Raw genomic sequence first — 25,746 nt, forward strand, 5'->3', positions numbered from 1 at the left:
GACTGCAATCTGCAATCTACTGACATCTAATGGTGAGATTTTACACACTGTAACTTTAATGATACTTGAAAATAGGCCAGGAACTGCACTCCTTGGTCTGACCCTGTTCAGTCAGCACACACAGTCTGTGTAATATGTGAATAATAATAAATATGACTTTTCCTCTTTTCCATAAAAAGTTCCCAGTAGGGTTTTTGACCTTTGGCACCATGGAGCTGTGGGCTTTAAAAAAAAAAAAAAGTCTTCCACACTGTACCCTGTAATTACTGTACTTCTAATTTCTGAAAAAATACTCTAAAGCATCTTCTAATACTTCAAAATCTATTTGGGTGATTTGGACACGACAATGATTAACTGAAGTATAAAAGTATGCGCTCCAAGGTTCATGTTGGGGCCTTTGGGGTCAGGAGCAAATTAGATTTAGTCCCTCCGAAGGTCAAACTTAGCATCAGAATGGTGCGAAGGAAAGGTGATTGAAGTGACTTTGAACTTGGCATGGCTACGGGTGCAAAATGGTTTGATCTGAGTATTTCTGAAACTGCTGATCTACTGGGTGGGAATTTCCCACACGACCATCTCTGGAGGTGAAGGACAAAAGAAGAAGTAGCAAGCCTGAAAAAACACATCTAAGAGAGTCTTTACTGGACTGTGTGCACATAGATAAAATACAGATTTTCAGCCTGGTAACCTCAATTACCTTTTTATGCCTTAACCTGCATAATTTGTGTCAACTGCATTAACCCTTTTAAGCATGAATTATGACAACCTCAATCTGGATTTTTTTCTTAAGTATTTTTATTCATCTTTAGGCATGAAAAAAAGATTTTTGAACTTCATTTTTTTTAAACATGCACTTTTCAAAGAGTTTTTTACATGTCCACTTAGGTGGACAACATACATTTTGAGTGGGTGGCACGGTATGGAGTGACACATCAGTGTCCAATGTAGTGGTTTATGTGCAAGTATACCATCAGCAATGTGTTTTTTTGTACTATGATACATCAGTACTCTGCATACTGCAACAGAGCACTGATTTTTCCTGTCATTTAACATTGACTGTGTTTGGAGTGCAATATAAGATTTTCCATTTATATTATGTTCCATACTTAACCTTTTCCGAGACTTAGGCAGGATGTTAAGCAGGATCATGGCATCACATAGGTGTTAAAAATACACAGTGGCTGATTTTCATGTAAACAAATAAAAAAACATTCTGATGAAGAGCCACTAAAGGAAGTTTTTGGAGTAACCCTCAGCAGTAATTTGGACATGAAATAGTTAGTAGACATGTTATTAACCCTATGAGGAAATCTTTAAGTCTACTGAGGTACAGAGCCATAATTTAAACTACAGGAAACAGTTTTATTCAAATACAGTTTATTGTCAAAATGTTCTGGTGCTGATCGGTGACTGCCTTTGTACAACTTACCCATCATAAAGTGACCAAAATATTGTGGAACCAGTTCATAGTGTTTAATTGCTTGTGTGTTGGAATATATTAAACACGAAAACCAGGAGCTGCAGAAACCCAGTAATGCTGAAGACACATGTAAGGAATTTATCTTGGTTTCATGATGCAAAAAGGGAGTTACAGTCACATATGATCAAAGAATTCAGGCGAAGAAGTAAAACTAGCAACACATTTAGGTAACAACGGCATAACTGTGAAGACCATGTAGACCAATTTCTAATTTCCACAAACAAAGTTCATTCCTTCAGACTTGAAAATGTTGAAGTAGAATCATGATAAACACTTCTCTCCACACTTGTCACCTTGGTAAATCAAGGCAAGCCTTGAAAGCCCCTAGAGTCTCATATTTCAGTCCCAACACTCATTTAGCAGAGCACAAAGAGAGTTTCTGGGAAACGTTATCAGAGGCATAGATCTGTGTGGGCAGTATAGGGGTGTGAGTCTGAAGCTGAATGCGATTAGATTAAATGTTCTTGATGGCTTATGCTTAAAGGCATGAAGACTGTTGCTGAATGTTGACCTCTTGTTGGCTCCACAACATCAGTGAGCTGCACAGATTTTACCTACACTACTAAAATTTACTTACTCCAACTGAATCACAAACTTTTTGGATGCCTGTGTCACATTGCAAGCCATTAAAAATTAACCAAAAGACCAATATTGATGGTAACAGAGGAGAGAAAACAGAGATTGGCACCCTGACGTTGTTTCTCCTGGTTTAGAGAATGCACAATAGGGGGGAGGTGCCCTGCTATTAGCTTTTCTGTTACAACCCATCCCTGTTCTTATTTAGAGGCAGATATGCCTGGTTATGATTCAAGAGGAATGCCAGAATCCACACCATGTGAGTGAAGTATGCCTCAAGGCTACTGCGGAGCCAGTGCCTCTTTGGTACAGAATATAGTCTGAGCTGCCAATCCAGTTCTGCCTATTACATTTGATTTTCTCCACTTTACACACAAACAGTCACACTGACTTCGTGCATGTAGGTATTCACTTGAGCCAGGCTGACATTTCAATGTCACAGAAATATTCATCAGATCACAGCATCAGCTCTTGTGTTTATATAAGTCATCCCAATAGAATACAACTAGAAATCACAAGGCTGTGTTCTGTTTGATTTTCTGGAAAAAAAATAAAAAACTAGTACACATTATGTGGTCCTGGGTTTACTGTTCAAATTTGGAGAGAGAGGCGAACTAAAGATAATAGAGGCATGAAGAATCAGCGGATTAACTGGGACAGCCTGAGCCCATCAAAGTGCCCTTGAGCAAAGTGCTGCAAGTGTTAATTATTCCAGTGAAGCAGCTCAAGGAGCAGCAGTAGACAATATAGCTGGCACTGGCAAATTTAGGTGTCAGTGTTTGCAAATGTATGAATGTGAAAATGGGAAGAGGTGAAGGGAAGATGACGCGCTCAGCAAAACTTGCCTTCGACAAGCAGCCTATGAAAATCACTAATATGAAAATGAATCTTCGTGGCATTCCTCTGCAGAGGGGTCGAATAGTGAATCAGCATGTAAGCGTAGTGCCGATTATTTTTCTTACCTATCAGCGCCAGGTTTGGCAGTTTTCCCAGGCTCTTGCCTTTGTCCAGCACTCGCTCCCACTTGTAGCTAATGGGGTCTGAACCATCGCTGGATTTGCAGCTCAGCTTGACATCACTGCCCTCTTGGAGCTTGCCATCCATCCGGCATCTCGGCTTGGAAGGCTTGACTGCAAGAAAACAAAAGAATCAAAAAATGCTTGAATCAATATTTGCAACAAAACTTCTTATCACAGTTAAACATAAAGTGTATAAAAGACTCACAGTGTTTAACAAATTTACTAAACCACATGCCATAAAAACAAGAACACACTAAACCTGTCATCTTTCAAAAACTTGTTTAAAGCTAAGACGCATATAACAAACTGAATTCATGTTTTTAAATCCAAATCTCAGCCAGCACACTGGACTTCTCCAAGAAGTTCAGAAATAAATCAATCACTACAATTAATGTTTCTGTTCACGAATGTAAGTAAAAGACTGTAAATTAGCATCTCAACCAAAGGAAATAATGTGCTTTATTTTATTCTGCTTTTTCATAAGTAAAACAGTGAATCTTAAAAATCATGGATAACAACATAAAATATATTTAGCAATAAAAATGTCAATTAAACAGCTTTCACATGCATACAACCATTACAGGAACATCAATAATTATTTTACAATTACATTGCTGCTAATTTAGGGCAGTTGTGACATAAACCTTACACTGCATGGTGGTCTAGTGAATTCGTTAAGCAGCATATATATTAATACAATAATTAAGCAAAAATAAATGCGTTCACCGAAATGATTAATTTTTAATATGTGCATATAATGTAGTCATCAATTTGCCAGTGACGCATGCATTAAAATATGGTTTCCATTACTACTCTGCAGAAAATCGTGGCCTACGTGTATCATGTGGGCTTGCCACAACATTTCCTATGCCAATTATAGGAACTTTGCATTTCATAAAATGAATCTTTATTTTGAAAGGGAAGGGATGACATTTTTTATTTTGAATGCTGAATATTGAGTTATGTTTGAAATAGACTTCTTTGAACATAACATCTACTGAAGCGGGAGTTATTTTATAATGTGAAACTGTCCACCACCTGTGTTTATCGCCCCAGACTAAAGCACTACATTCAAATGAAAAGCAAGAAATAAAATGTAGATAATAACATAGCTTGTTAGGCTGCATAAAGCTGAAATATTTGACGTAGATTGTAAACTTTATTTGATGTGTTCTATCAGTATTTTTTATTGGTGCAACTGTTTGAGGGATGTTCAGTTACCTTGCCATCACAGTCATTTCTGGTAACACAAATTGAAGAAAAAAGCAACATCCTCCCGTAGAGAATGGATCAATTCAACCCCAAGGCTGGCTGTGAATACTTATGGTAATATGTTCTCATGTCAAAGGTTTTGGTCATAGTCTATTAGCTAAAGGCTTAATACAGTATAGCTAGAATCTGCTGAGCCCTGCTCTGTTGGATACATGCTGAAAGGCACTGCTACACTTTAAAAGCATGAAAATAGCATACTGTTTCCCCCTCCCGAGTGACATATTTTTAAATCAGTGGTGAGCTAAATTTAAATATCTATTTTTTATTTTTGTCACGCTGACATATTTCCAATGCTGACTTTTGTGTTTGGCTTAGGATGCTTGTCAGTGAAGTTGCAGCAGTAGTAACTGCGAAATGCTAACATGCAGTGAATTAACAGTAGCCAGTGGAGAGAAAAAAAAAAAATCAGATAGCTTATGTGCATTTCTCCTTTTGTTTGTCTTTCTTTTCTCGACACCCTGCAGGCAGTATTCTGCTCACAGACTTTGTAAAGAATATAATGAGAGAAGCTGATCAGGGAGCATTGATGCATTCGTCTGTGCGTCTCTGAGCTCTGTCGGGGTCGGTTAAGCCAAACTGCAGAAGGAGCAGTTGGACGGCGTAACCTCAGCTCATAACCCCAATACTAATAAACGCAACATATACACATTTAAAATCTTCACATGCAAATCCACACGCTCATTCAGGCGTGATTGTGCAAGCTTGCACAGAAACATACCCGACCACTGGAGAAGCGCACAAACTATGGCACACACACACGCCGTCTCATGCCAAGCCAGCTACCAGCTCAGCTGCCAAGCCATTATCTTAGCGTAGGGAGCGCGAGAAAAAAATGCAAATGTTCGCCTCTCTCAAAATCGAAAGTGTCACTGGGAAGCTGAGGGCAATTTGTAAAATTCGAGGCACTAACTCACTGAAATGTCTTTATGGAAGAGAGAGGGGAGTGAGAGCGAAAGGATTAACAGACTGTTCCATTAGAAAACCAATAACCACGGGTTGAACTAATCTCCCATGATGTTTTAATAAATCGCATGCTTTTTTGACATTGAGAACGATCTCACTCCTCCCGCCGGACTTTGTGGCCAGCTATTGCAGCTGTCTGTCCTTCATAGTTGTTCAGCTATTTCTGATATGCAGACAGAGAAGCGCATTACCACTGAGGTAGTTGTATTGTTGAGTCATTTATAGCCATCTGCATAATGTGCAAATTAGAACAACACGCTTCCCGTACCAAAATGGGATTTTCTGTATTTATAAGATCTAAGAGTCACTTGGGCAATTAATATTTCTAAGTAGCTTATCTGTACTTAAACTGATGTAAGTTAACTTTTTAACATGATGAACATCAAACTGGTCTGTTGTCTTGTACTGTATATGTCATAGAGGACACGAGTACATTAGAATCTAGCTTGAAATTTGCCCATGTAATGCAGTCTCTAACTCAATCATTTCTGTGCCCTGCCAAACCTACTTGCATGTTTCTGGTCTCACCTCATCAACAAACCAATCCAAATGGACCCAAACAGCACGAACAAAATCAAATCACACTGTCTGAATCAAATTGAATCATTAGATCAGTCAGCATGACAGAGGAAATGTGCCAGGCTAATGATCCAGTGATTAGGTCTGTGTGTGTAAGAAGTGTGTGTATGTGTGTTTGTGTATGAGGATTTTCCATGTACAAATGAATTTCTTCATAACCCAATGGTATGCGCACGTGCATTGATGTATCCACACTTACCCAATACAATGAGGTTGACTTGGCTCCAGTGGTACTTTCCCCCACTCTTGACTTTACAGTAGTACTCCCCCGTGTCGCTCAGCAGCAGGTCACTGATGAGTAGGGAGGCGTCTCCACCCAGGTACTCCCCAGCAAAGGACAGATGGTTGGGCTCAGTATCCATGGGGTCGCTGATGTACACGTTTCCCCCAAAGAAGGTAATAATCTAGATGTGGAGAAAGAAAAGATAATCAAGGATTTAGTTCAGACCAGAGACTGTTGTCTGAAATGAAATTCTTGCACAAGTGAAAAAACTCCTGATGTATTACAGCGAGGGATTGACTGATTCATAATTGCTCCGGTTCTACTTATCTTGATTCTATCTTTCTTTTGAAGGAATTCTCCCATTTCTTCCTGGACCTGGTACTAACATTTTAGCAGCTGGTGATGTCATTTCTTAACTGATTTATGCAAGTAATTCCCCAAATAAGATTTTCATCTCTTAACAGCACATTTGGTTCGCTTAATTCCTATGTCCCAACAGTATTACCCTTGATATATTTCACTAGTAGGCTGCCATTTACATTTTAAATAACATGGCTCTAATGGCTGTGTATGCTCAGTTAAGACAGTTCCACGTAGTTCCTCTCTGGAGGCACAGTCTTGAGAAAAACAGAATACCAGCACTCATGGGTAACATTGTTAACAATCACTTTTTAATTAACACTTGGGAAATAATATTTTACAAATGAATGCATTTGCTGGAATGCCAGTATCCTGCCAGTGTTCATTTAGCTGATTATCTGTGAGTGTTGTTATCTCTTTATGGTGTTTCCACAAATAAAGCTGTCAAATGAAAAAGAAAAAACCACCACAACACCCTCCCAAACAATTCTATTTTATTATTCTGGCCCTAAGATAAAAGATTAAAGTGCACACAGTGGCACTAAAAGTGATGTCACCAGAAAACAACTTCAGAAACAGCAAAGTACATAATATCATACAGATGATACAAAATGGCTATAGAATGACACGTTTGTAACTCCCCTTTTCAAAGGATATACAAATAAAACTGAAAAGAAAAATGTAAAAAAAAAAATAATGGAAAAGGTAAAAATCAGCTTTTAGGCCATTTTAGTCAGATTATGATCAGGCTTGGCTTCAAACACCATAATTCTCAATGATTAGTCCCTTTTAAATGAAATGGTTCTTATATAGTGCTTTTCTACTCTACTTGAGCACACAAAGCGCTTTATACAGCATACCTCATTCAGCCACTCACACCAGCACTTTCTTTTATGCTTTAGTACTTTCATTCACACACATTCACACTCCAATGGCTGCATTGGAGAGCAACATGGAGTTAGTATCTTGCCCAAAGATCTTTGGCATGCAGACTGGAGCTGCCGGTTCTCAAATGGCCAACCTTCTGATTAGTAGATGACCTGCTCTACTTCTTGAGCTAAGGTAGAAAGGTAAATCCCCTCAGAAAAAATGCTTGCGAGTCACACAGCTTCACTCACCACCCCCACTACCAGTATCACATAAACCAGTGAGTTTGTGTATGCTACTGCCACTGTAATCATAGAAACATTTGGTTATAAGCTCAAGAATATGTGCAGAGCGTGCCTGTGGAGGAAGCCCAGAAGGATATTGGCTATTACAGTTGGCTATCAGAGCTGGAGATAGGCATCATCACAGAGATCAGATATCCATAACAGGATAACAATGTGTTCATAACAGAGCTTCTACAAAGTACCAAACAAAGGCTCATAACACTGGCTATTAGGTTAAAGGGATACACAACCAGAGAGAATAAATGGCTTGTTCTCCAAAGACCTATCCAAGGTGTTTTCCCAGCTGCAACCATAACACCTTGGATAGGCAACAATGGGACAAGGACGGATCTCACCACAGCTGAGACTGAGTAAGAGCAAGGATGTGGTGTCATAAAGCCTCCAACTCCAAGTGGCTGGTGGACCTAAGAGCAGACCACAGCAACCTCTCAGAACAAAATCAATGACAAAGGTCAACAAAATAGCTGGGCAGTACCAGTACCTCACACGACTCATGCCTGTTAGTTTAAGAAGCTTACAGCACTCCAGAACACGTGGCAGCATAAATAACTGGGGTGCTAACAACAGGTGCTAACATAGGGCAGGACAATCCTGATCACAAAGGTTTTGTGCCCCATAAGGGCACAAAGCTGTTGAGCTCCTAGCTGATTACCTGCTTCTCTGCAACATGAAAGCTCAGGTGTCATAGCAACCGAGATTAGTTAGTTAATTAGTTTATTAAGATCCCCATTAGCTCCTGCAATAGCAGTTTTTTCTAACAGAAAAACTTTTACATAAATAAAACATGTGCTACATGAAAGACCATAAGATGTAGTTACTAGTCATCACATAAGCAAATCTCATAAAGTCATTGGAAACAACAGAGCACCAGCTACTTGACACGGCAGAACACCAGGACTCCAAGACCAGGCAGATCAACCTGAGCACCCGCTGTTCTGACTACAAGAAAGAGTATGAACCGGCACCCCACACTTACAAAGTGGAGTGCTGGACTCAACACACTGATAACCTTAATCGGAAATTCCTTGTAGGTACGCAAAAAGATGTTGTTGTTAGAGCCTGCGATTGACATAATCTGTTTGATTCTCCCTTTTTTCCCTTCTATTTACCACCAAGGTTCATTGATGTTTGCAGACACCGGGTGTTCAAAGGAAAAAAATGAGCTAATTTGAAGTTTGTAGCATCTGTAAACCTGCACCAGAAAGCTTTCATTTTCTCTTCCCTGGCTGTTTACAGTTTGTCTTTGTTTATTTCTAGCCTTTCCTTGTGTGTCTTTTGCTCTCTCACGCTCTTGCTTTATCCACACACACAAACAGAAACAAACACAGCTGTCACAGTGGCCTATTACTCAGGGCAAGTGAGAGCCTGCAGATGGGGACCGCTAAATGCTGGTGCCACAGCGCATCAGTGCCTAAGAAGCAGGGGCACCTGCTGTGATCACAGGTGATGACTGGCCATTTACACACACACGTATATACCCAAACCTACTCACAAACTTGCCGTTTACCAAACATGTGGCACACCATGAATGCAAACAGAAACATATCACTGTGCCACAGCTACACACAGAAAGTAACCGGGCTCTAACACCAAAACAAAAAAGGGCATACCTGTACCTGTCCTGTGGGCATGCAACTGTTGCCTTCATGAAATCAGAACATTAATTATTCACAAACCAAACTACATGTGTATATGTGTTTTTGCTTCTGGTAATGTCTGTACGGTCTGTTAGTGAATTGTTCTATTGTTGATTCAGTAAAATACTGTACACAAATAATTAAGTGTCTCTGCTTTTTCACACAGGTCATGAAATGATGATAATGATGACAAAATGCAACCCCAAACCATGAAAAAGCTTCTTCTGCTTTACAGATGGCTGTAGACGCTCACTCTTGTACTGTTCTCCTGACTTTCCCCATGCTTACTGTGGACAGTTTGAAGCAAACATTGACATGCTTCAGTCTTTTCTCCTTGTTTCCCTTCAAATGACTTAATGACAGCTACTCGTCCAGTTTCCTCAAATGTTTTTAAGGCAATTCTGTACATGATGAGGAGATTTGGAAAGCTTTCAGCTAATAAAGCTTTGGGAATCACCCTGTTGGTGCAAAAATACAGTTTGGCAGAATTTCTGCATGTGAATGTCGCGCACTTTTCATAGGTTTAAGTATATAAATGGAAACAAATGATGTGTTTTTAGTTTCTTTGCTAAGTTGTCTGTTATGTGCAGATGCAACATTCTTGAGTCAGGCGCCTGTTTTATGCTTAACAAACAAAAAGCATAATTCTGAAAAAGGTACAAGGACTGGACTGAAAATGACTGAAACATGTCCAAAGAAAAACTTTGACCTTCAGAAGGCCTGGAGAAAGTCTGGCTCCTTGGAAGCAAACTATAAAGACATGAGGGGTGGCTCAAAACTTTTGCACAGCACAATATAGAATTTTTTATATCACATCATTTTATCAAAAACATTAACACAGTAGAATTGCTGCTCTGATCAAAGCAGCTTGTTAAAGATTACTGGAAGCAGATTATATGAACAGTGTGGCTAACATTCAAATATTTAAGCTGTTCGGTTTTTAAAGTGTTTTCCATAAATAATTTTATAGTCAATGAAGAATACACAGAGGAAACAAATATACAACAATGACTCTGTCATTTTACTCTACTACTAATATATTCATCATCTCTGTGGACGATAATTGTCCTCGCAATAATGCCAGTTCAATATCTTCAGTTTTACATGCTGAAGGGCAGCAATTATGCATAGCAAATAGCAACAACACACAATATGCACTAACTAATGTGGCACTGTGGCAGGAGCAATTTCCCAAGAAAGGATGGAAATGAAATTAATAACTTCATCTTTATTAACCATCGCTGGTCTTTGCTGAAACTACACTATGATAGGCTATAAAATGCCGTCTTTGAGTAACTCTCATCATCTAAGACCAACACAGCTGAGAACAGTGAGAGAAGGGCAGTTTTTTTTGTTTTTACTCTTCATCTGACTAAATGGAGTTGAATTTTGTGCCCCTCTGTGTCTTAAACACATGTAGCCTGTACATTTGCTAACAGAGGCTAAATGTTGACAAGATGCTCTTTCCATCTCAACACGGCCTTGGAGCAGAACAAAAGAATGATTTATTCATTCGGCTACAGGCGTAGTCTCTTTCCTAATCAAATTTTCAAACGTTTGATTTTAATTAATATAATATATAATTAACTTCAATGTTATCCTCCCGTTAAATATTCATCGCAATGTGGCAGCCCCAGTCTGAATAATCAAAGTGTAAGCCACCAGTTTCCCCCTTTCTTTCATTCCTAGCCCCGCCGCTTCCCTTCCACACTTTGCTATTCATTCCTTTCTCTGTGCCAACGCAAGAGCGCATGAAGAAATGGGTTCAGAAGAAAATGGAAGTCCCTTCCTTCCAACAGAACGCTGTTGAGATGTTTTGCTCTCTCGCGCTCTCTTATGAGATTCTAAGCTCAATTTGAGTGAAAAAAATGGCGGTTTTTCAAACACCAGTGAAATTATACCAGAATGTTATCAAAGGCTTTAAAAAACAAAACCAAATTAGCCGTTTAAAGATTTCAGTTATCCTCCTGGTACAGGCTGATAGACTTTATGAAGCCAGAATTAGAATATTTTATTGTGCCAACTAAAACTTTAAAATACAAACAAGGGGAATTTTTTTTTATAAATGCTGTAATTCCTTTACAGTTAATGCAATACTTTTTGTAAAGCTGAAACTACACTTAAAGCACACCTTGACTGCTTGATTTAAAATTCAGTGTGACTGCACACAAAGGGGGAAAAAAACTTAAACCTTTAAAAACTTTAAAATGAAGGAATTTCTTTATTTCGTTTAACAGATGTTTTCCTTTTTTAAAGCATTGAATTTTACTATTTCCAGAAAAAGCCTATACACTTCTGCAAAAGCAAAAAAACAAAACAAGAAAAGAAGCACAAAACTAAGTACTTTATGTCCTTGCCCCAAAACATTTGGACATATTTGCCAGAATGTCTTTGTACCCACAGTGTACGATTATTGCATTTACCTGACTGCTGATTTTGACTACTTTTCAGAGAGTTCTCATGTATGATCTGTTTTGAGACCGTTTCCTGTCAACCTTGCCAATTCTGCTTGCGTCCCTGAATGCCTGATTGCACGTGAGCCCTTGTATGTTTATTAAATAGTAGATTTGAACCTGATTCTGTTGTTTGGTCTAATTTCTGATTTCAATTCCTTTTGGGGTGGAAGGTTGCTGCAGCTGTAATCTTCAATTGCCTCTATAATTACATATTTTACAAAACTAAGATGAATTTGTCAGCTTGATAGTAATGAAAAGGTCATTAGGTTTGTTTTTTATTTCCACTTGTTACAGTGTTTATCTCCCACTAGTTAAAAAAGTTAAAAGTAAAAGTGCCAAGGTTAGAAATATATAATGTGTTGGTGAACACAATTGCTCCTTTGTGAATGCCACTGAAAGTTGAAGTGCCTTAGTAATTTTGGGATTGTGTTAATGTGCAACTATTATAGGTCCTGCTGGAAATCAGCAAGCGTAACCCAAATGGAGAAAAGCTAAAATGTTTTTTTTGTGTGTGTGAAAAAGGGAAGTGGAAAGAGAGGAAGAAAAGAAAAACTATGCAAGGCATATACAGTCTATACATATACCTCACATGTTGTTCTTCTGGTTTTTAGCCTAAATGTCACTGTCATTGCCATTTCATCCCAGTAAAGGTCAGTCTTGGTGTTGCAATAACTTTGCAGCAACTACTAAATATTACCCAAGTCATGGCAGAGTAAGACGGCAGGGACTTTTAACAATTCAGATGCTTCTAAACTGTATTAAATGCAGGGAAAAAAGGAATACAATCTTACCACTTTCTGTGGGGAGTTTGGTTTCTGCAGTAGCCACTCAATGTCAAGAGGGACGGATGATGAGAACTGGTGGTGGCATGGCAAGGTGGCATTGTCCCCAACGACCTTTTTCATCTCTGTCTGGGCCCCCACTGACAGAAGGCTAACTAGAACTGAGGGAGAACAAGAGAAAGAGAGAGAGAGAGAGAGAAAAAAACTTGAGACAGAGGTAGAGACATGTCAGACGGGGTCACTAGCTCGATCTAAGCTTGAGGCAAGAGACAGATGCTGTGGACAGGAAGCGAAACCACAATGATAGAGGAAACCGGGTGCGAGGATACATCCAAATATTGAAGGGAGACAGAACAGATGGATTCTGTTCAGAGGGAATAAAGTTTGATTGAGGAGTTGAAGGAAAAATACTAAAAAAAGCTATTCACAGCTGCAGTTTGGGGGAATTATGGATGGGTACTGTGCCGACACATCTGACACATGGACAATTCTGCCAGAAAACCCCGAAAAGATACAATTAATGAGTCACTTCCATTGCAAAAAAGTCCAAAAGCTATCCCAGGCCACCTTCCCATTAACAGTGAATGTCAGTATGGAAAGTCCCAACCGCACAGAAAACGCACATACCAAAAACTCCCACTGTCGACTCAGTTAAGACCGACAGTCGCAGTAAAAGGTAGCAGTAATTGCGAGTGTGTGCACAAGTGAGTGACTCTGGGCACTGGCCAGACTAGTGTGGCCTGCGTATCAGTGGGGGAGCAGCAGGGCTAATTTATTGGAGGATGCTGGACAGCCTAGAGGGCTTGAATGGAATTAGCCAGAGGCGTCACAGGGGATGCTGGGAAAGTGAAACTGTGGATAGTGTTTGTGCGTGCTCGCGTTCGTGCATGTGCTGGACTGTGTGTGTCAAGAAGCAGTGGTGCAATGGTGAGATATGTTTAGAAAGACTGCAGAGCTTGACTGTGCTTACGCACTCACGTGTGACGTACAGTTTTGGCCCTGCTATATTCATCTTAACTACCTGCCTTTAATTTAAGTGTGCTGTGCTGAATAATCATATAGCTCCAGGGGAATTTGACTGCTTGGAATTAAAGTTATCCTGCCTAACAGATGCTCATTTGAAGTGAAATGTTCAGACTGTGTAAATATTGTTGCTCCTATTCATTATCATGCCACCTTACTAGACACTCAACATGACCTGCTGTTTGAACAGAATAAATAAACGTAGTGTGGGACACACATCTGAATGAAAGCTGTGCACTTTGTTTTGTCTGTTATGCTGATACTGACTGACAGAATAGTTTTGTGTTTAGAATATAACCTCATATACGTTCCACGGGAAGCCATGTGAATGCATCAGCGCTTACTGGGCGCCTGTCCACTTGTGAACCGGTTCACCCTCATAGGAGCTAACGCCCTATCCCATAAGTGATCTCAGGGCCAATGAAAATGTCAGCTCAGTGCTGTGAAACGGGTGACTCAGTGCTGATACAGCACACAAAGAGATGAAGAGTAACCTCACAGAAACTAATTCTCCTTAAAGAGCTTCATCCTTGCTGAGATGACGTCATCTGCTTGAGTTCAGTTGCTCTTCAAGTTTTGATTAAAGGTTGTGCGCATCGGCGGCGGTGTTAAGAAACCCCCCCCCCCCCGATGGGGAAGTGATTAACACTGAACATCTTGGGAGGATGCAGTGCTTTCCGAACGAAACCATGGGTTCAGGCGTTCACAGAGGCAGCACAAAGAGGGACAACACAGTTTTAAGCTAGAGGCTTTTATGCTGTGGTTTGTGTACAGATTATTCCTAATTTTTTTGATTTTTTTCTGAGACTTGTGCCACAATTCCTAGGTGTGTATTGTAGCTTCTCTGTTCCATGTTTTAATGGCCAGAGAGACATGTATATTAACGGATCTAGGACCTTTCTGTGTTTATAAAAAGACTAGAAAGTACTTGCTCCTCTTTCCTCCAATAAACCAAAGACATGCTTATTTGGTTAACTGGTGATTTCAAATTTTGGTAGTCTCAGTTTGATAGCCCGTCACTTTTTCACGCCTTTAGCTGACGTCAGCCAGGTTATGCTTCACTCCTGACCACCCTAAGTAGGGAAAGAAGTTAAGAAAAAGATGAATGAGAGGCTGGATAGAAAGTAACCTCCAAAGCCACTTTATATGCAAACCCAAGCGTTTAGCAGAAGTTAGTCTTTCCACTTTTTCTCCAGTGAAAAAACACAAAGAAAGGTACAAGACCACATATGACACAACTTTTTCCTAAGATAGATTCATGCCTGTTGCTAAAGGGCTTCACTGGGGTTCTTTGTTAGGTTTGTTTTGCTCTGAGAAGCTGATGCTCTAGTGTGCCATCCAGTGGCAATAAAAGCTTGTGCACAGTGTGAATCCTCAACATTATGTCTTGATTTTCCGAGTCCCACATTCTAAACTTAAGATTTGGGCTACTCGTTGCCAGTTAAATGTAAAGTTTCCAATTGGAATTTGCCATTTGGAGGAACAAAGAGAGGGAATTGAAAGTACTTTGTGGCTGGCTGAGAGCTTCTGTGTCCCTTTGGCACCCGAGGAGCAACAGGACAAATTGCTGAGGTCCTTCTGCTCTGCTTGCCCACCTGCCCAGTTCAAATCATTAGTCAGCAGAAAAGGATGGGCCACCCCTCCTCACAGAGAAGCTTCTGCACCTTAAGGGTATCCCCTTTCATGACTTTTTAATGCAGCATTTTCAGGGGTTATTCATCTTGTTAGCCTCCCTGCTGATATTGCTTTGAATGTCAGAAAAGAGAGTGAGGGCTTTGCAGCATTAGAAAATATTCAAGAGGAAGAAAGTTCAGGCCATGTGTGAATGCACAGCTGGTTGAGCTTGATGGTTCGAGTTAATGCTTGATGGTGGTACAGGGTCTGCTGGGAGACCTGTGCCCACTCCCCTCCTCAGGCTAGCCTCTGTAATCGGTGCTCCCACAGTCATCAGCAGCCTGGGGCTGAACCCGGCACTGTGTAGCTGGCCTGATAAGAGCTTTGTGCTTCCCTCCTCGCCTCCCACCTCATCCTTAACTGCCCACCGCTTCAGCTGTAGGCTCTGTAAATGGAAGAGTTCCCCTGAAAGATAGATAGGGCCAATGTGTCTGAAGAATGAGGGGAATTGCCATCTTTTCCCACACAAAGTACTTTACTTTTCATTAACTGTCTCTAAACTGACCTTCAAAAAAGCGACCTGTGTCAGCTCACTAACGTTGACTTGTGGGTGTTAAATATTCCCTTTATCATCAAACAGTAAAGTTTTCAGTTCCAGGTATTTAATTTATTCCTTAGAAATGAAACAAAAAGCAAACGCCTAATATTTTTTTCCATCTGTGACAGAAAATATTTTTCATTTTTAACAGAAAGAATTGGCAGACAAATCAGACGGGGTTTTTTGGTCGATATGCAGTCCGTGCTACCCACTTTCCCATTTATTTATGGTCTTGCAGAGGGGCTTTTGTGCTGTGGAATGGATGACACAGTGCTCCCAAAATAAGCTTGCCTTGATGTGAGTTTGAGCTTGCATTTGGTTTGGCCTCATTCACCGTGTGCACAGCTGGGGTGGCTGGACTGCAAGACCCCATCATTTGTGTCAACATCAACACATCAGCTATGAGACACATCAGAATTAATCTCTGTGGCAGATTTGCAAACACTATGGAAATTCTGTTTGGCTTTGGTATGGGCTCGTGACCTTGGGCTTCAATTTGCAGCTAAGGTGACCCAGAAAGAATAATAAAAGAAAAGTGAGCCATATAACCTTCAGCTTCAGTAACATCCCTGGTCACAGCAGCGTGCATGCTTTCACGTGACCTTATAAGATTCCATAGGGGCATGGAAAAGACCATCTAAATAAACACTGTCTTCTTGAGGGGGAGATAAATGTGGTACGGGCTTGCGATATGTTGGCTTGTGCCATATCCCAAAGCATATCCTCTATATCTCTCTCTCTCTCTCTCTCTCTCATTATGCCTTCTTGTTACAGCTCTGCTTGGTTCAGTTTCGTGCCTCCATTTGTGACTGCGTTCGGTCTTCACCCACAGAAAGAAAGGAAGGAAAGAAGACGATCATAATTAACAAAAGTGGGAGCTAAAAGAGAGGGAGGTTTAGGGAGAGAGATTGTGAGTGCAGGACACATTTGACAAAGAGAGGGAGAGTGAGAGGCTTGGGTGAAATATGGAGGAACCAATTTCTATGAAAAGACCCTAGGGGGAGTTGTGCTCCAGTAAATCCGCCTTACAGAGCCCTGCAATCTCATTATAGTGTAGCCAGTGAGACGGACAGACAGACAAACAAGACAGGCCCGGATCTTTCGCACTGCCCAAAGTCAAGCCCCATATCCCCTCAGTCAGCACATCAGCCTGGCTGGGGCCTTTGCCACGTCCGACGCTTATGACCTCTGGTACTCAAACATGGCACATCAGAAAGTGGGGGGAGGCGGGGTGGAGGGGTGTGGGACAGTGACAGGGCGGGGAGAAATAGCTTGAGGGAGGGGTGGAGGAATGGTGCAATGCCTTGATTTGACCACTTATGCTAGCTCAATCACTGGTGTGGATGAAGGATTATACCGCCACAAAGGTGGTTTTATACACAGGTTAGCATATGCACACACACCCCGCCCCTACAGACAGGAGGGACGGCTGGTTTATCTTTTTTGACAATTTCTGACAATTTCCTGCTGTGTGCATTCATGCTGCTTTTTCGTCATGTGCAAACATCTATATTTCATGTAAATTCCCAGCTGCCGGTGTATATGATTTATGCTGTATGTGGGTAGATACTCTTTCACAAAGACACCTCCACTCCAGATGCAAGGGACTATCTCGTGCTGACAGCAAATCAGCGCCTCAACATCAGGACCTATGATTTGGAATATCGCTACTTTACACATACAGACACAAGTCGCATTTGAGTTACATTTACAGCCTTACAGCAGCAGGGAAAAGCAACAATCATCTCCCAGTCCTGCCAATCTTTCCCACAACTGTTTATCTTCTGTCAAATAGAGACTCTGTTAAATACAGGGAGTGCAGAATTATTAGGCAAGTTGTATTTTTGAGGAATAATTTTATTATTGAACAACAACCATGTTCTCAATGAACCCAAAAAACTCATTAATATCAAAGCTGAATGTTTTTGGAAGTATTTTTTAGTTTGTTTTTAGTTTTAGCTATTTTAGGGGGATATCTGTGTGTGCAGGTGACTATTACTGTGCATAATTATTAGGCAACTTAACAAAAAACAAATATATACCCATTTCAATTATTTATTTTTACCAGTGAAACCAATATAACATCTCCACATTCACAAATATACATTTCTGACATTCAAAAACAAAACAAAAACAAATCAGCGACCAATATAGCCACCTTTCTTTGCAAGGACACTCAAAAGCCTGCCATCCATGGATTCTGTCAGTGTTTTGATCTGTTCACCATCAACATTGCGTGCAGCAGCAACCACAGCCTCCCAGACACTGTTCAGAGAGGTGTACTGTTTTCCCTCCTTGTAAATCTCACATTTGATGATGGACCACAGGTTCTCAATGGGGTTCAGATCAGGTGAACGAGGTGGCCATGTCATTAGTTTTTCTTCTTTTATACCCTTTCTTGCCAGCCACGCTGTGGAGTACTTGGACGCGTGTGATGGAGCATTGTCCTGCATGAAAATCATGTTTTTCTTGAAGGATGCAGACTTCTTCCTGTACCACTGCTTGAAGAAGGTGTCTTCCAGAAACTGGCAGTAGGACTGGGAGTTGAGCTTGACTCCATCCTCAACCCGAAAAGGCCCCACAAGCTCATCTTTGATGATGCCAGCCCAAACCAGTACTCCACCTCCACCTTGCTGGCGTCTGAGTCGGACTGGAGCTCTCTGCCCTTTACCAATCCAGCCACGGGCCCATCAAGACTCACTCTCATTTCATCAGTCCATAAAACCTTAGAAAAATCAGTCTTGAGATATTTCTTGGCCCAGTCTTGACGTTTCAGCTTGTGTGTCTTGTTCAGTGGTGGTCGTCTTTCAGCCTTTCTTACCTTGGCCATGTCTCTGAGTATTGCACACCTTGTGCTTTTGGGCACTCCAGTGATGTTGCAGCTCTGAAATATGGCCAAACTGGTGGCAAGTGGCATCTTGGCAGCTGCACGCTTGACTTTTCTCAGTTCATGGGCAGTTATTTTGCGCCTTGGTTTTTCCACACGCTTCTTGCGACCCTGTTGACTATTTTGAATGAAACGCTTGATTGTTCGATGATCGCGCTTCAGAAGCTTTGCAATTTTGAGACTGCTGCATCCCTCTGCAAGATATCTCACTATTTTTGACTTTTCTGAGCCTGTCAAGTCCTTCTTTTGACCCATTTTGCCAAAGGAAAGGACGTTGCCTAATAATTATGCACACCTGATATAGGGTGTTGATGTCATTAGACCACACCCCTTCTCATTACAGAGATGCACATCACCTAATATGCTTAATTGGTAGTAGGCTTTCGAGCCTATACAGCTTGGAGTAAGACAACATGCATGAAGAGGATGATGTGGACAAAATACTCATTTGCCTAATAATTCTGCACTCCCTGTACAGGGCAAGGAGGAAGAGGAGAGTCTGGATTAGGAACTTCATCAAACTTTTATCTATTTAACTAGCAAAATCTCACACAGGAAATACAAATCTCATTTATCCATCCATGCTGCTGACATAGAGCTAGTGTTTTTTAGCTGACTTGGAGAAGAGCACAGGGCATGAGACAACGGCAACATACTCACAGGTCAGCGTGTTTTATAGGCTGTAGCTTCCCTCCACTCACAGCTCTCCTATGTGACTGAACGGGCCATTCAAATGCCAAACATATACAGCATAGTGTATGAGTGTGGTACATCTCTAAATATAGGTCACATCTTGTCCCTTTTTCTTTTCTTTTCTTTTCTGATATTTCAGAAAAATTGAGGAATGTGCAAAACATGTTTCAGCAGACGAGAGGCTGCCTTCAGTTGTTAGAACAAATGCAACGCTTACAAAAAGAGCCACCATGCATGCTCTGTGAGAGAGTCCTTTACTCATCCAAACACAGCCCTCTCTTTTAGTCATATCTTTTTAAGTGGTAAGTCTCTTTAAATGTTCCAAGTTATCACACCACATTAAAACATATGTTTTGCATATGGCGCACTATAGTGGTCTCCTTGTAGTTTCAAGGTCCAACTCATGAATATATACTGTGCCTGTGGAAATCAAACGGGCTGTTTGGTTTTCCCTGACTGGAGGCTGCTCTTTGACGGGATAAAATCCCATAATCCTTTTTGCCTCACACCCAGCGACCATTGCAACCCTCTGCTGACATTGAATTTTTTGTCAGTAGCATTTTACAATAAGGTACATAGAGTCGTTATTGAGTAATGTGTAAGGAGCAAATAAGACCAAAGCACTAATTAGTAACTGCTAACCAGAATAACTCTTTACTTAAATATTACTACTAGAAATATGTCAGTAATTTATGATTACTACACTATTATCATTTTGTGTCCATATACAGTGGGGCAAAAAAGTATTTAGTCAGCCACCGATTGTGCAAGTTCCCCCACTTAAAATGATGACAGAGGTCAGTAATTTGCACCAGAGGTACACTTCAACTGTGAGAGACAGAATGTGAAAAAACAAATCCATGAATCCACATGGTAGGATTTGTAAAGAATTTATTCGTAAATCAGGGTGGAAAATAAGTATTTGGTCAATAACAAAAATACAACTCAATACTTTGTAACATAACCTTTGTTGGCAATAACAGAGGTCAAACGTTTACTATAGGTCTTTACCAGGTTTGCACACACAGTAGCTGGTATTTTGGCCCATTCCTCCATGCAGATCTTCTCAACTGTGAGAGACAGAATGTGAAAAAAAAAAAATCCATGAATTCACATGGTAGGATTTGTAAAGAATTTATTCATAAATTAGGGTGGAAAATAAGTATTTGGTCACCTCAAACAAGGAAAATCTCTGGCTCTCACAGACCTGTAACGTCTTCTGTAAGAAGCTTTTCTGTCCCCCACTCGTTACCTGTATGAATGGCACCTGTTTGAACTCATCATCTGTATAAAAGACACCTGTCCACAGCCTCAAACAGTCAGACTCCAAACTCCGCCATGGCCAAGACCAAAGAGCTTTCGAAGGACACCAGGAAAAGTATTGTAGACCTGCACCAGACTGGGAAGAGTGAATCTACAATAGGCAAGCAGCTTGGTGTGAAAAAATCAACTGTGGGAGCAATCATCAGAAAATGGAAGACATACAAGACCACTGATAATCTCCCTCGATCTGGGGCTCCACGCAAGATCTCATCCCGTGGGGTCAAAATGATCATGAGAACGGTGAGCAAAGATCCCAGAACCACACGGGAGGACCTGGTGAATGACCTGCAGAGAGCTGGGACCAAAGTAACAAAGGTCACCATCAGTAACACACTACAACGGCAGGGAATCAAATCCCGCAGTGCCAGACGTGTTCCGCTGCTGAAGCCAGTGCATGTCCAGGCCCGTCTGAAGTTTGCCAGAGAGCACATGGATGATACAGCAGAGGATTGGGAGAATGTCATGTGGTCAGATGAAACCAAAGTAGAACTTTTTGGTATAAACTCAACTCGTCGTGTTTGGAGGAAGAAGAATACTGAGTTTCATCCCAAGAACACCATACCTACTGTGAAGCATGGGGGTGGAAACATCATGCTATGGGGCTGTTTTTCTGCCAAGGGGACAGGACGACTGATCCGTGTTAAGGACAGAATGAATGGGGCCATGTATCGTGAGATTTTGAGCCAAAACCTCCTTCCATCAGTGAGAACTTTGAAGATGAAACGAGGCTGGGTCTTCCAACATGACAATGATCCAAAACACACCGCCCGGGCAACAAAGGAGTGGCTCCGTAAGAAGCATTTGAAAGTCCTGGAGTGGCCTAGCCAGTCTCCAGACCTCAACCCCATAGAAAATCTGTGGCGGGAGTTGAAAGTCCGTGTTGCTCGGCGACAGCCCCAAAGCATCACTGCTCTCGAGAAGATCTGCATGGAGGAATGGGCCAAAATACCAGCTACTGTGTGTGCAAACCTGGTAAAGACCTATAGTAAACGTTTGACCTCTGTTATTGCCAACAAAGGTTATGTTACAAAGTATTGAGTTGTATTTTTGTTATTGACCAAATACTTATTTTCCACCCTGATTTACGAATAAATTCTTTACAAATCCTACCATGTGGATTCATGGATTTGTTTTTTCACATTCTGTCTCTCACAGTTGAAGTGTACCTCTGGTGCAAATTACTGACCTCTGTCATCATTTTAGGTGGGGGAACTTGCACAATCGGTGGCTGACCAAATACTTATTTTCCACCCTGATTTACGAATAAATTCTTTACAAATCCTACCATGTGGATTCATGGATTTTTTTTTTATTTTTTATTTTATTTTTTCACATTCTGTCTCTCACAGTTGAAGTGTACCTCTGGTGCAAATTACTGACCTCTGTCATCATTTTAGGTGGGGGAACTTGCACAATCGGTGGCTGACTAAATACTTTTTTGCCCCACTGTATGGAAAGCATCGCATCCCTAACCACTGACAAGCAGTCACTCCAAATGCAGTACCAACCTTGGCTTAGTCCTTGGTATTGTAATTTGGTATTTGGGTTCATGGTAACATTGATTTAAGACTCATATTGAACATCTGGTTCAAATTCAATGACTTATGAACCAGATGTTAAGTGCTGTAACAAGGCTTTTTTTTGGAGTTGAAGAATGCAGGTGATGCCTTTTTTTCCACCCTTTAAATTATTATACAATATTTATGTCTGTTCTTCAATATAGAGGTATTCTGTACCGTCCTGCTGCTCAAACAATACTACACCAGCTAAAACCTCTTAAAAAAGGTGCATTATGTACTATTACAAATGGAAATGGTGTACTCATTGGTTTCCTCTGAAGAAAATAATTAACTGGAAGAAACCAGAATAACGTGTCATCTCAAAGCTCTCCTCTGATTTAAATCTTGTAACTTTAAATCAGGATCCAGTAAGTATCTAGCACTCAATATTAAATACTTTACTACTATATATATATATATATATATATATATATATATATATAAATAAAATATTGTGTACCACTTATCAGGTATCGTGCACTGATTAAATGTGAAGTACTTCGAACTGATGGCTTCTTGCACTGCTGTTACCATTTGCATCCTGTGCTGTTATGTTTGTGTCATGTTCTCAGATGTCTTTGGTGAAGCAGAGTTTAATCCCAACAAGCCTGGCCATTAATAATCACAACATCACGAGCTCGTACAGCCAATCTGAATATTTAAACCTCTTTAATTTGTAGCACTATTAAATATGAGGGCCACTAGATCAATGAGAAAACTGAAGCTTTACACAAAAAGTTGTAAAAGTGAAGGCCATCCGTTTCCTGTTCATCTTCGATGAGGAGTTTCTAAGAAATCTGGCTCGAGCAGTAATGGGTGGGTTTAGGAGGAAATGAACAGAATAATTTCCACAATAATCCCTCGAAGCTGCAGAGGGAGGGCAGATGGGAAAAGAGAAGGAAGACTAATTGGAAAAGAAAAAGGAGATAAAATACCACCGACGTTTGAATGATGTGGCAAATGCTCACCTTGTGATGCTGTTATTACCTTCATTAGCATACCTTTCATGGCCTTGTCATTGCTGTCATGTCAAGAGATGGCATCAGCATCCCGCTGATAGATCCCCAAAATAGATCCGAAATTAGTTTCACAACAGGCACTTTTAATTCCCCCAAAGTATTCTGCATTTTCCCTTAGCAAAATAAGAATGAAGAAACGAAAATGGGAAAAAGATAATTACATCATTCCCCAGGGGTCTGAGCGAGTCAGTGAAACCTGCTTACACTGCTGTATCTGGTGGCACAACCTACACTCTTGGGTGTAGCTGCTCAACTGCAAAGTCTTCTACTTTTCTCTTAAAACAATCCAAAAAGCAAAGGCTTCTCAAAGCCTTTGTAGCATTTTCTTCAGCCTGGAGGCTGCTTTTACCATTCAGTCAATTTTGGTTTTGTCTTTTTTCCAAGAGAAGATAAACACATATTTTACATATACTGTATAATCAAAGTTAAAGGGAACACTGAAACACGACACACTACTGCATGAAGTTTGAGTAATTCTTTCCACCTTTCTGCGGCTTTTGTATGAAAAAAAAGACCAAGTGGAAAGACGGACATGCAGAAGACTTGGACAAACTCCAGTCTCTTTAACAACAAAACTCTGTCTTTGGCAAAAAGTTCTTCTTTCTTCTTCATCTTCTTTTTTTTTGGAAAACCAATTCATCATTTTATAAAGGACTCTCCACATTTAAAATGTTAATTACAGCAATGCATCTTGGAGACTGACCTGTAGAATAATCTCCAAAAGCCTGCGTGGAGTAAAACCGTTTACAGGGTTATATTCAGGTTAAAGGAACTAACAAACAAACAAACACACACAAAAAACACTTAAGACCTTTTAACATTTAAGACCCCCCCATCAAAGTCTTTACACTAAACAAGGTCCAAATGTCAAATGGTCTGTTTTGTGCCAGATAACACGCTTCAGTCAAATGGGGCTTGGACAGTGACCTCTCTGTGCAACATCAGTCCCTCCCAACATCTGGCAGTGACTAAACAAACCAGCATGTGTGGATAGTCGCTTTATTCTGCGTGAGAGTCTGCATATCTGAGAAAAGCATTGCAGCAAAGAAGAGAGAGAGGAAGTTAACGTCTTACAGAAACATATCACCAAGGTGACTGAAGCTGTGTGTGGGTACGTGTGAATGTGTGTAAAGGGCACATCTTCCCTGCAGCACATGCATGCAGCCTTGAATAAACCTGCTGCATCCCCCACTGAGGAAACACGTTTTAATGGAGGAGTAGAGGACAGTCAGTCATTATATATAAGAAGTCACAAAAAAGCACTCTGAAATTAAACTCTCTGCTGTTGCCGAGGATATTTTTGCTGGGACTCATTCTCTCTCGTATGGGTCTTCGACTGAACAGAAAACAATTGCTCGTTTTCAAAGTGGTAAGTCAGCAATTTGGGATATCAAACGAAAACAACTGCAAATCCAGTTACAGAAATTATATTTGCTTTGGCAGAAATCAGATTTGCCTTTCCCCCACGCAAACAAAACTATCTTTCCATTCCTGTGCAGACCATTTTTCTTATTTTTCTCTATTCAACAAACTTTGATCTCAGGGCTCAACCATCCCTTGATCTCAGCAGCATTAAGGAGTTTTGTTGGTAGGAGTTTGAGAATAAGAGTGAAAAATATACATCACAGAGATCCCTAGCGTATTTACAATCACAGCCGAATAGATAACTCAGTCGGAGGCTGTTCTTTGCTGACTTCAAGCTCTGTTCGACCCCGTATGCCTGACAGATGGTGCAGTCAGAAACAAGATGAGCTGTATTCATTAAAAGACTGTAGAAGACAGGTTCTCCTGCTGCTGATCAACTTAAAGCTTTCCTGTTGAGCTTTCAAATGGTATGATATCATCAGCTAAGCACTGCTGGAGTTAGGACAGATGGACTAGTTATGCTACAGCCATAAAGCCCACAGCGCACATATAAACAGCTCCTACAGCTTTTGCTGGCACATCAGGTGACTGCAGGAGCTGTTCTCTGTTCACAAAATGTTCCTCAATTTCCTCAGTTATTTATGTGGTCTAATCTCAATTTGTGGCTGGCAAGCATGTGAATGAACTCCTCTCACATTGTTGGAGTGGCTGGACATGGGGACTGACCTCAGTGGATCAATACTTAATAAGCTTTTGTGCTGCCAAGTCCATTTTGCTGCAATCTGCAATTTTTTTTTTTATGTCCATTAGGTTGAAAATAGAGCTGACTAGGTGCATGGCCACAAGAAGCGGGGTGCATCGTGGTCGCACAAATGATGGATGCTTCACGATAATCTGCGACCGATGAAAACTTCAAATACTATCTGCCTCGTGCGCTATAAACTACAGCACCCCTGGCTTTTATTAAACGCAATTCAATGCCCCAGCTGTGTTTCAAAGACACGTTTAACAACCTGTGGGAAGATAATAAAAGCCACAGTGGGCTATATGGTTAGGTTTGCAGGCACGTGACGAACAAGGGGAATAGGAAGAAAACAAGTCTGCAGCTAGTGTTATATTTGTAGCAGCACTAAAGTTTAGCTTTAG

The 25,746-nt window shown here is 40.7% G+C and overlaps 1 protein-coding gene across 2 annotated transcripts in view; it reads right to left on the reverse strand.

Annotated features, from left to right (window-relative positions):
- The window catches only part of clmpb (CXADR like membrane protein b), an 84,648-nt gene that overhangs the window by 15,205 nt on the left and 43,697 nt on the right, over positions 1 to 25,746 (reverse strand). For both annotated transcript variants that reach the window (XM_004543957.5, XM_004543958.5), the window contains exons 2-4: positions 12,529 to 12,680; positions 6,089 to 6,293; positions 3,019 to 3,186 (exon numbers count right to left, since the gene is read on the reverse strand). In XM_004543957.5, the coding sequence (XP_004544014.1) occupies positions 3,019 to 3,186; positions 6,089 to 6,293; positions 12,529 to 12,680 (525 nt within the window). The remainder of the gene's footprint in view (positions 1 to 3,018; positions 3,187 to 6,088; positions 6,294 to 12,528; positions 12,681 to 25,746) is intronic.

The sequence above is a fragment of the Maylandia zebra genome, linkage group LG14 (genome assembly GCF_041146795.1).
Source record: "Maylandia zebra isolate NMK-2024a linkage group LG14, Mzebra_GT3a, whole genome shotgun sequence".
NCBI classification, from domain to species: domain Eukaryota; kingdom Metazoa; phylum Chordata; class Actinopteri; order Cichliformes; family Cichlidae; genus Maylandia; species Maylandia zebra.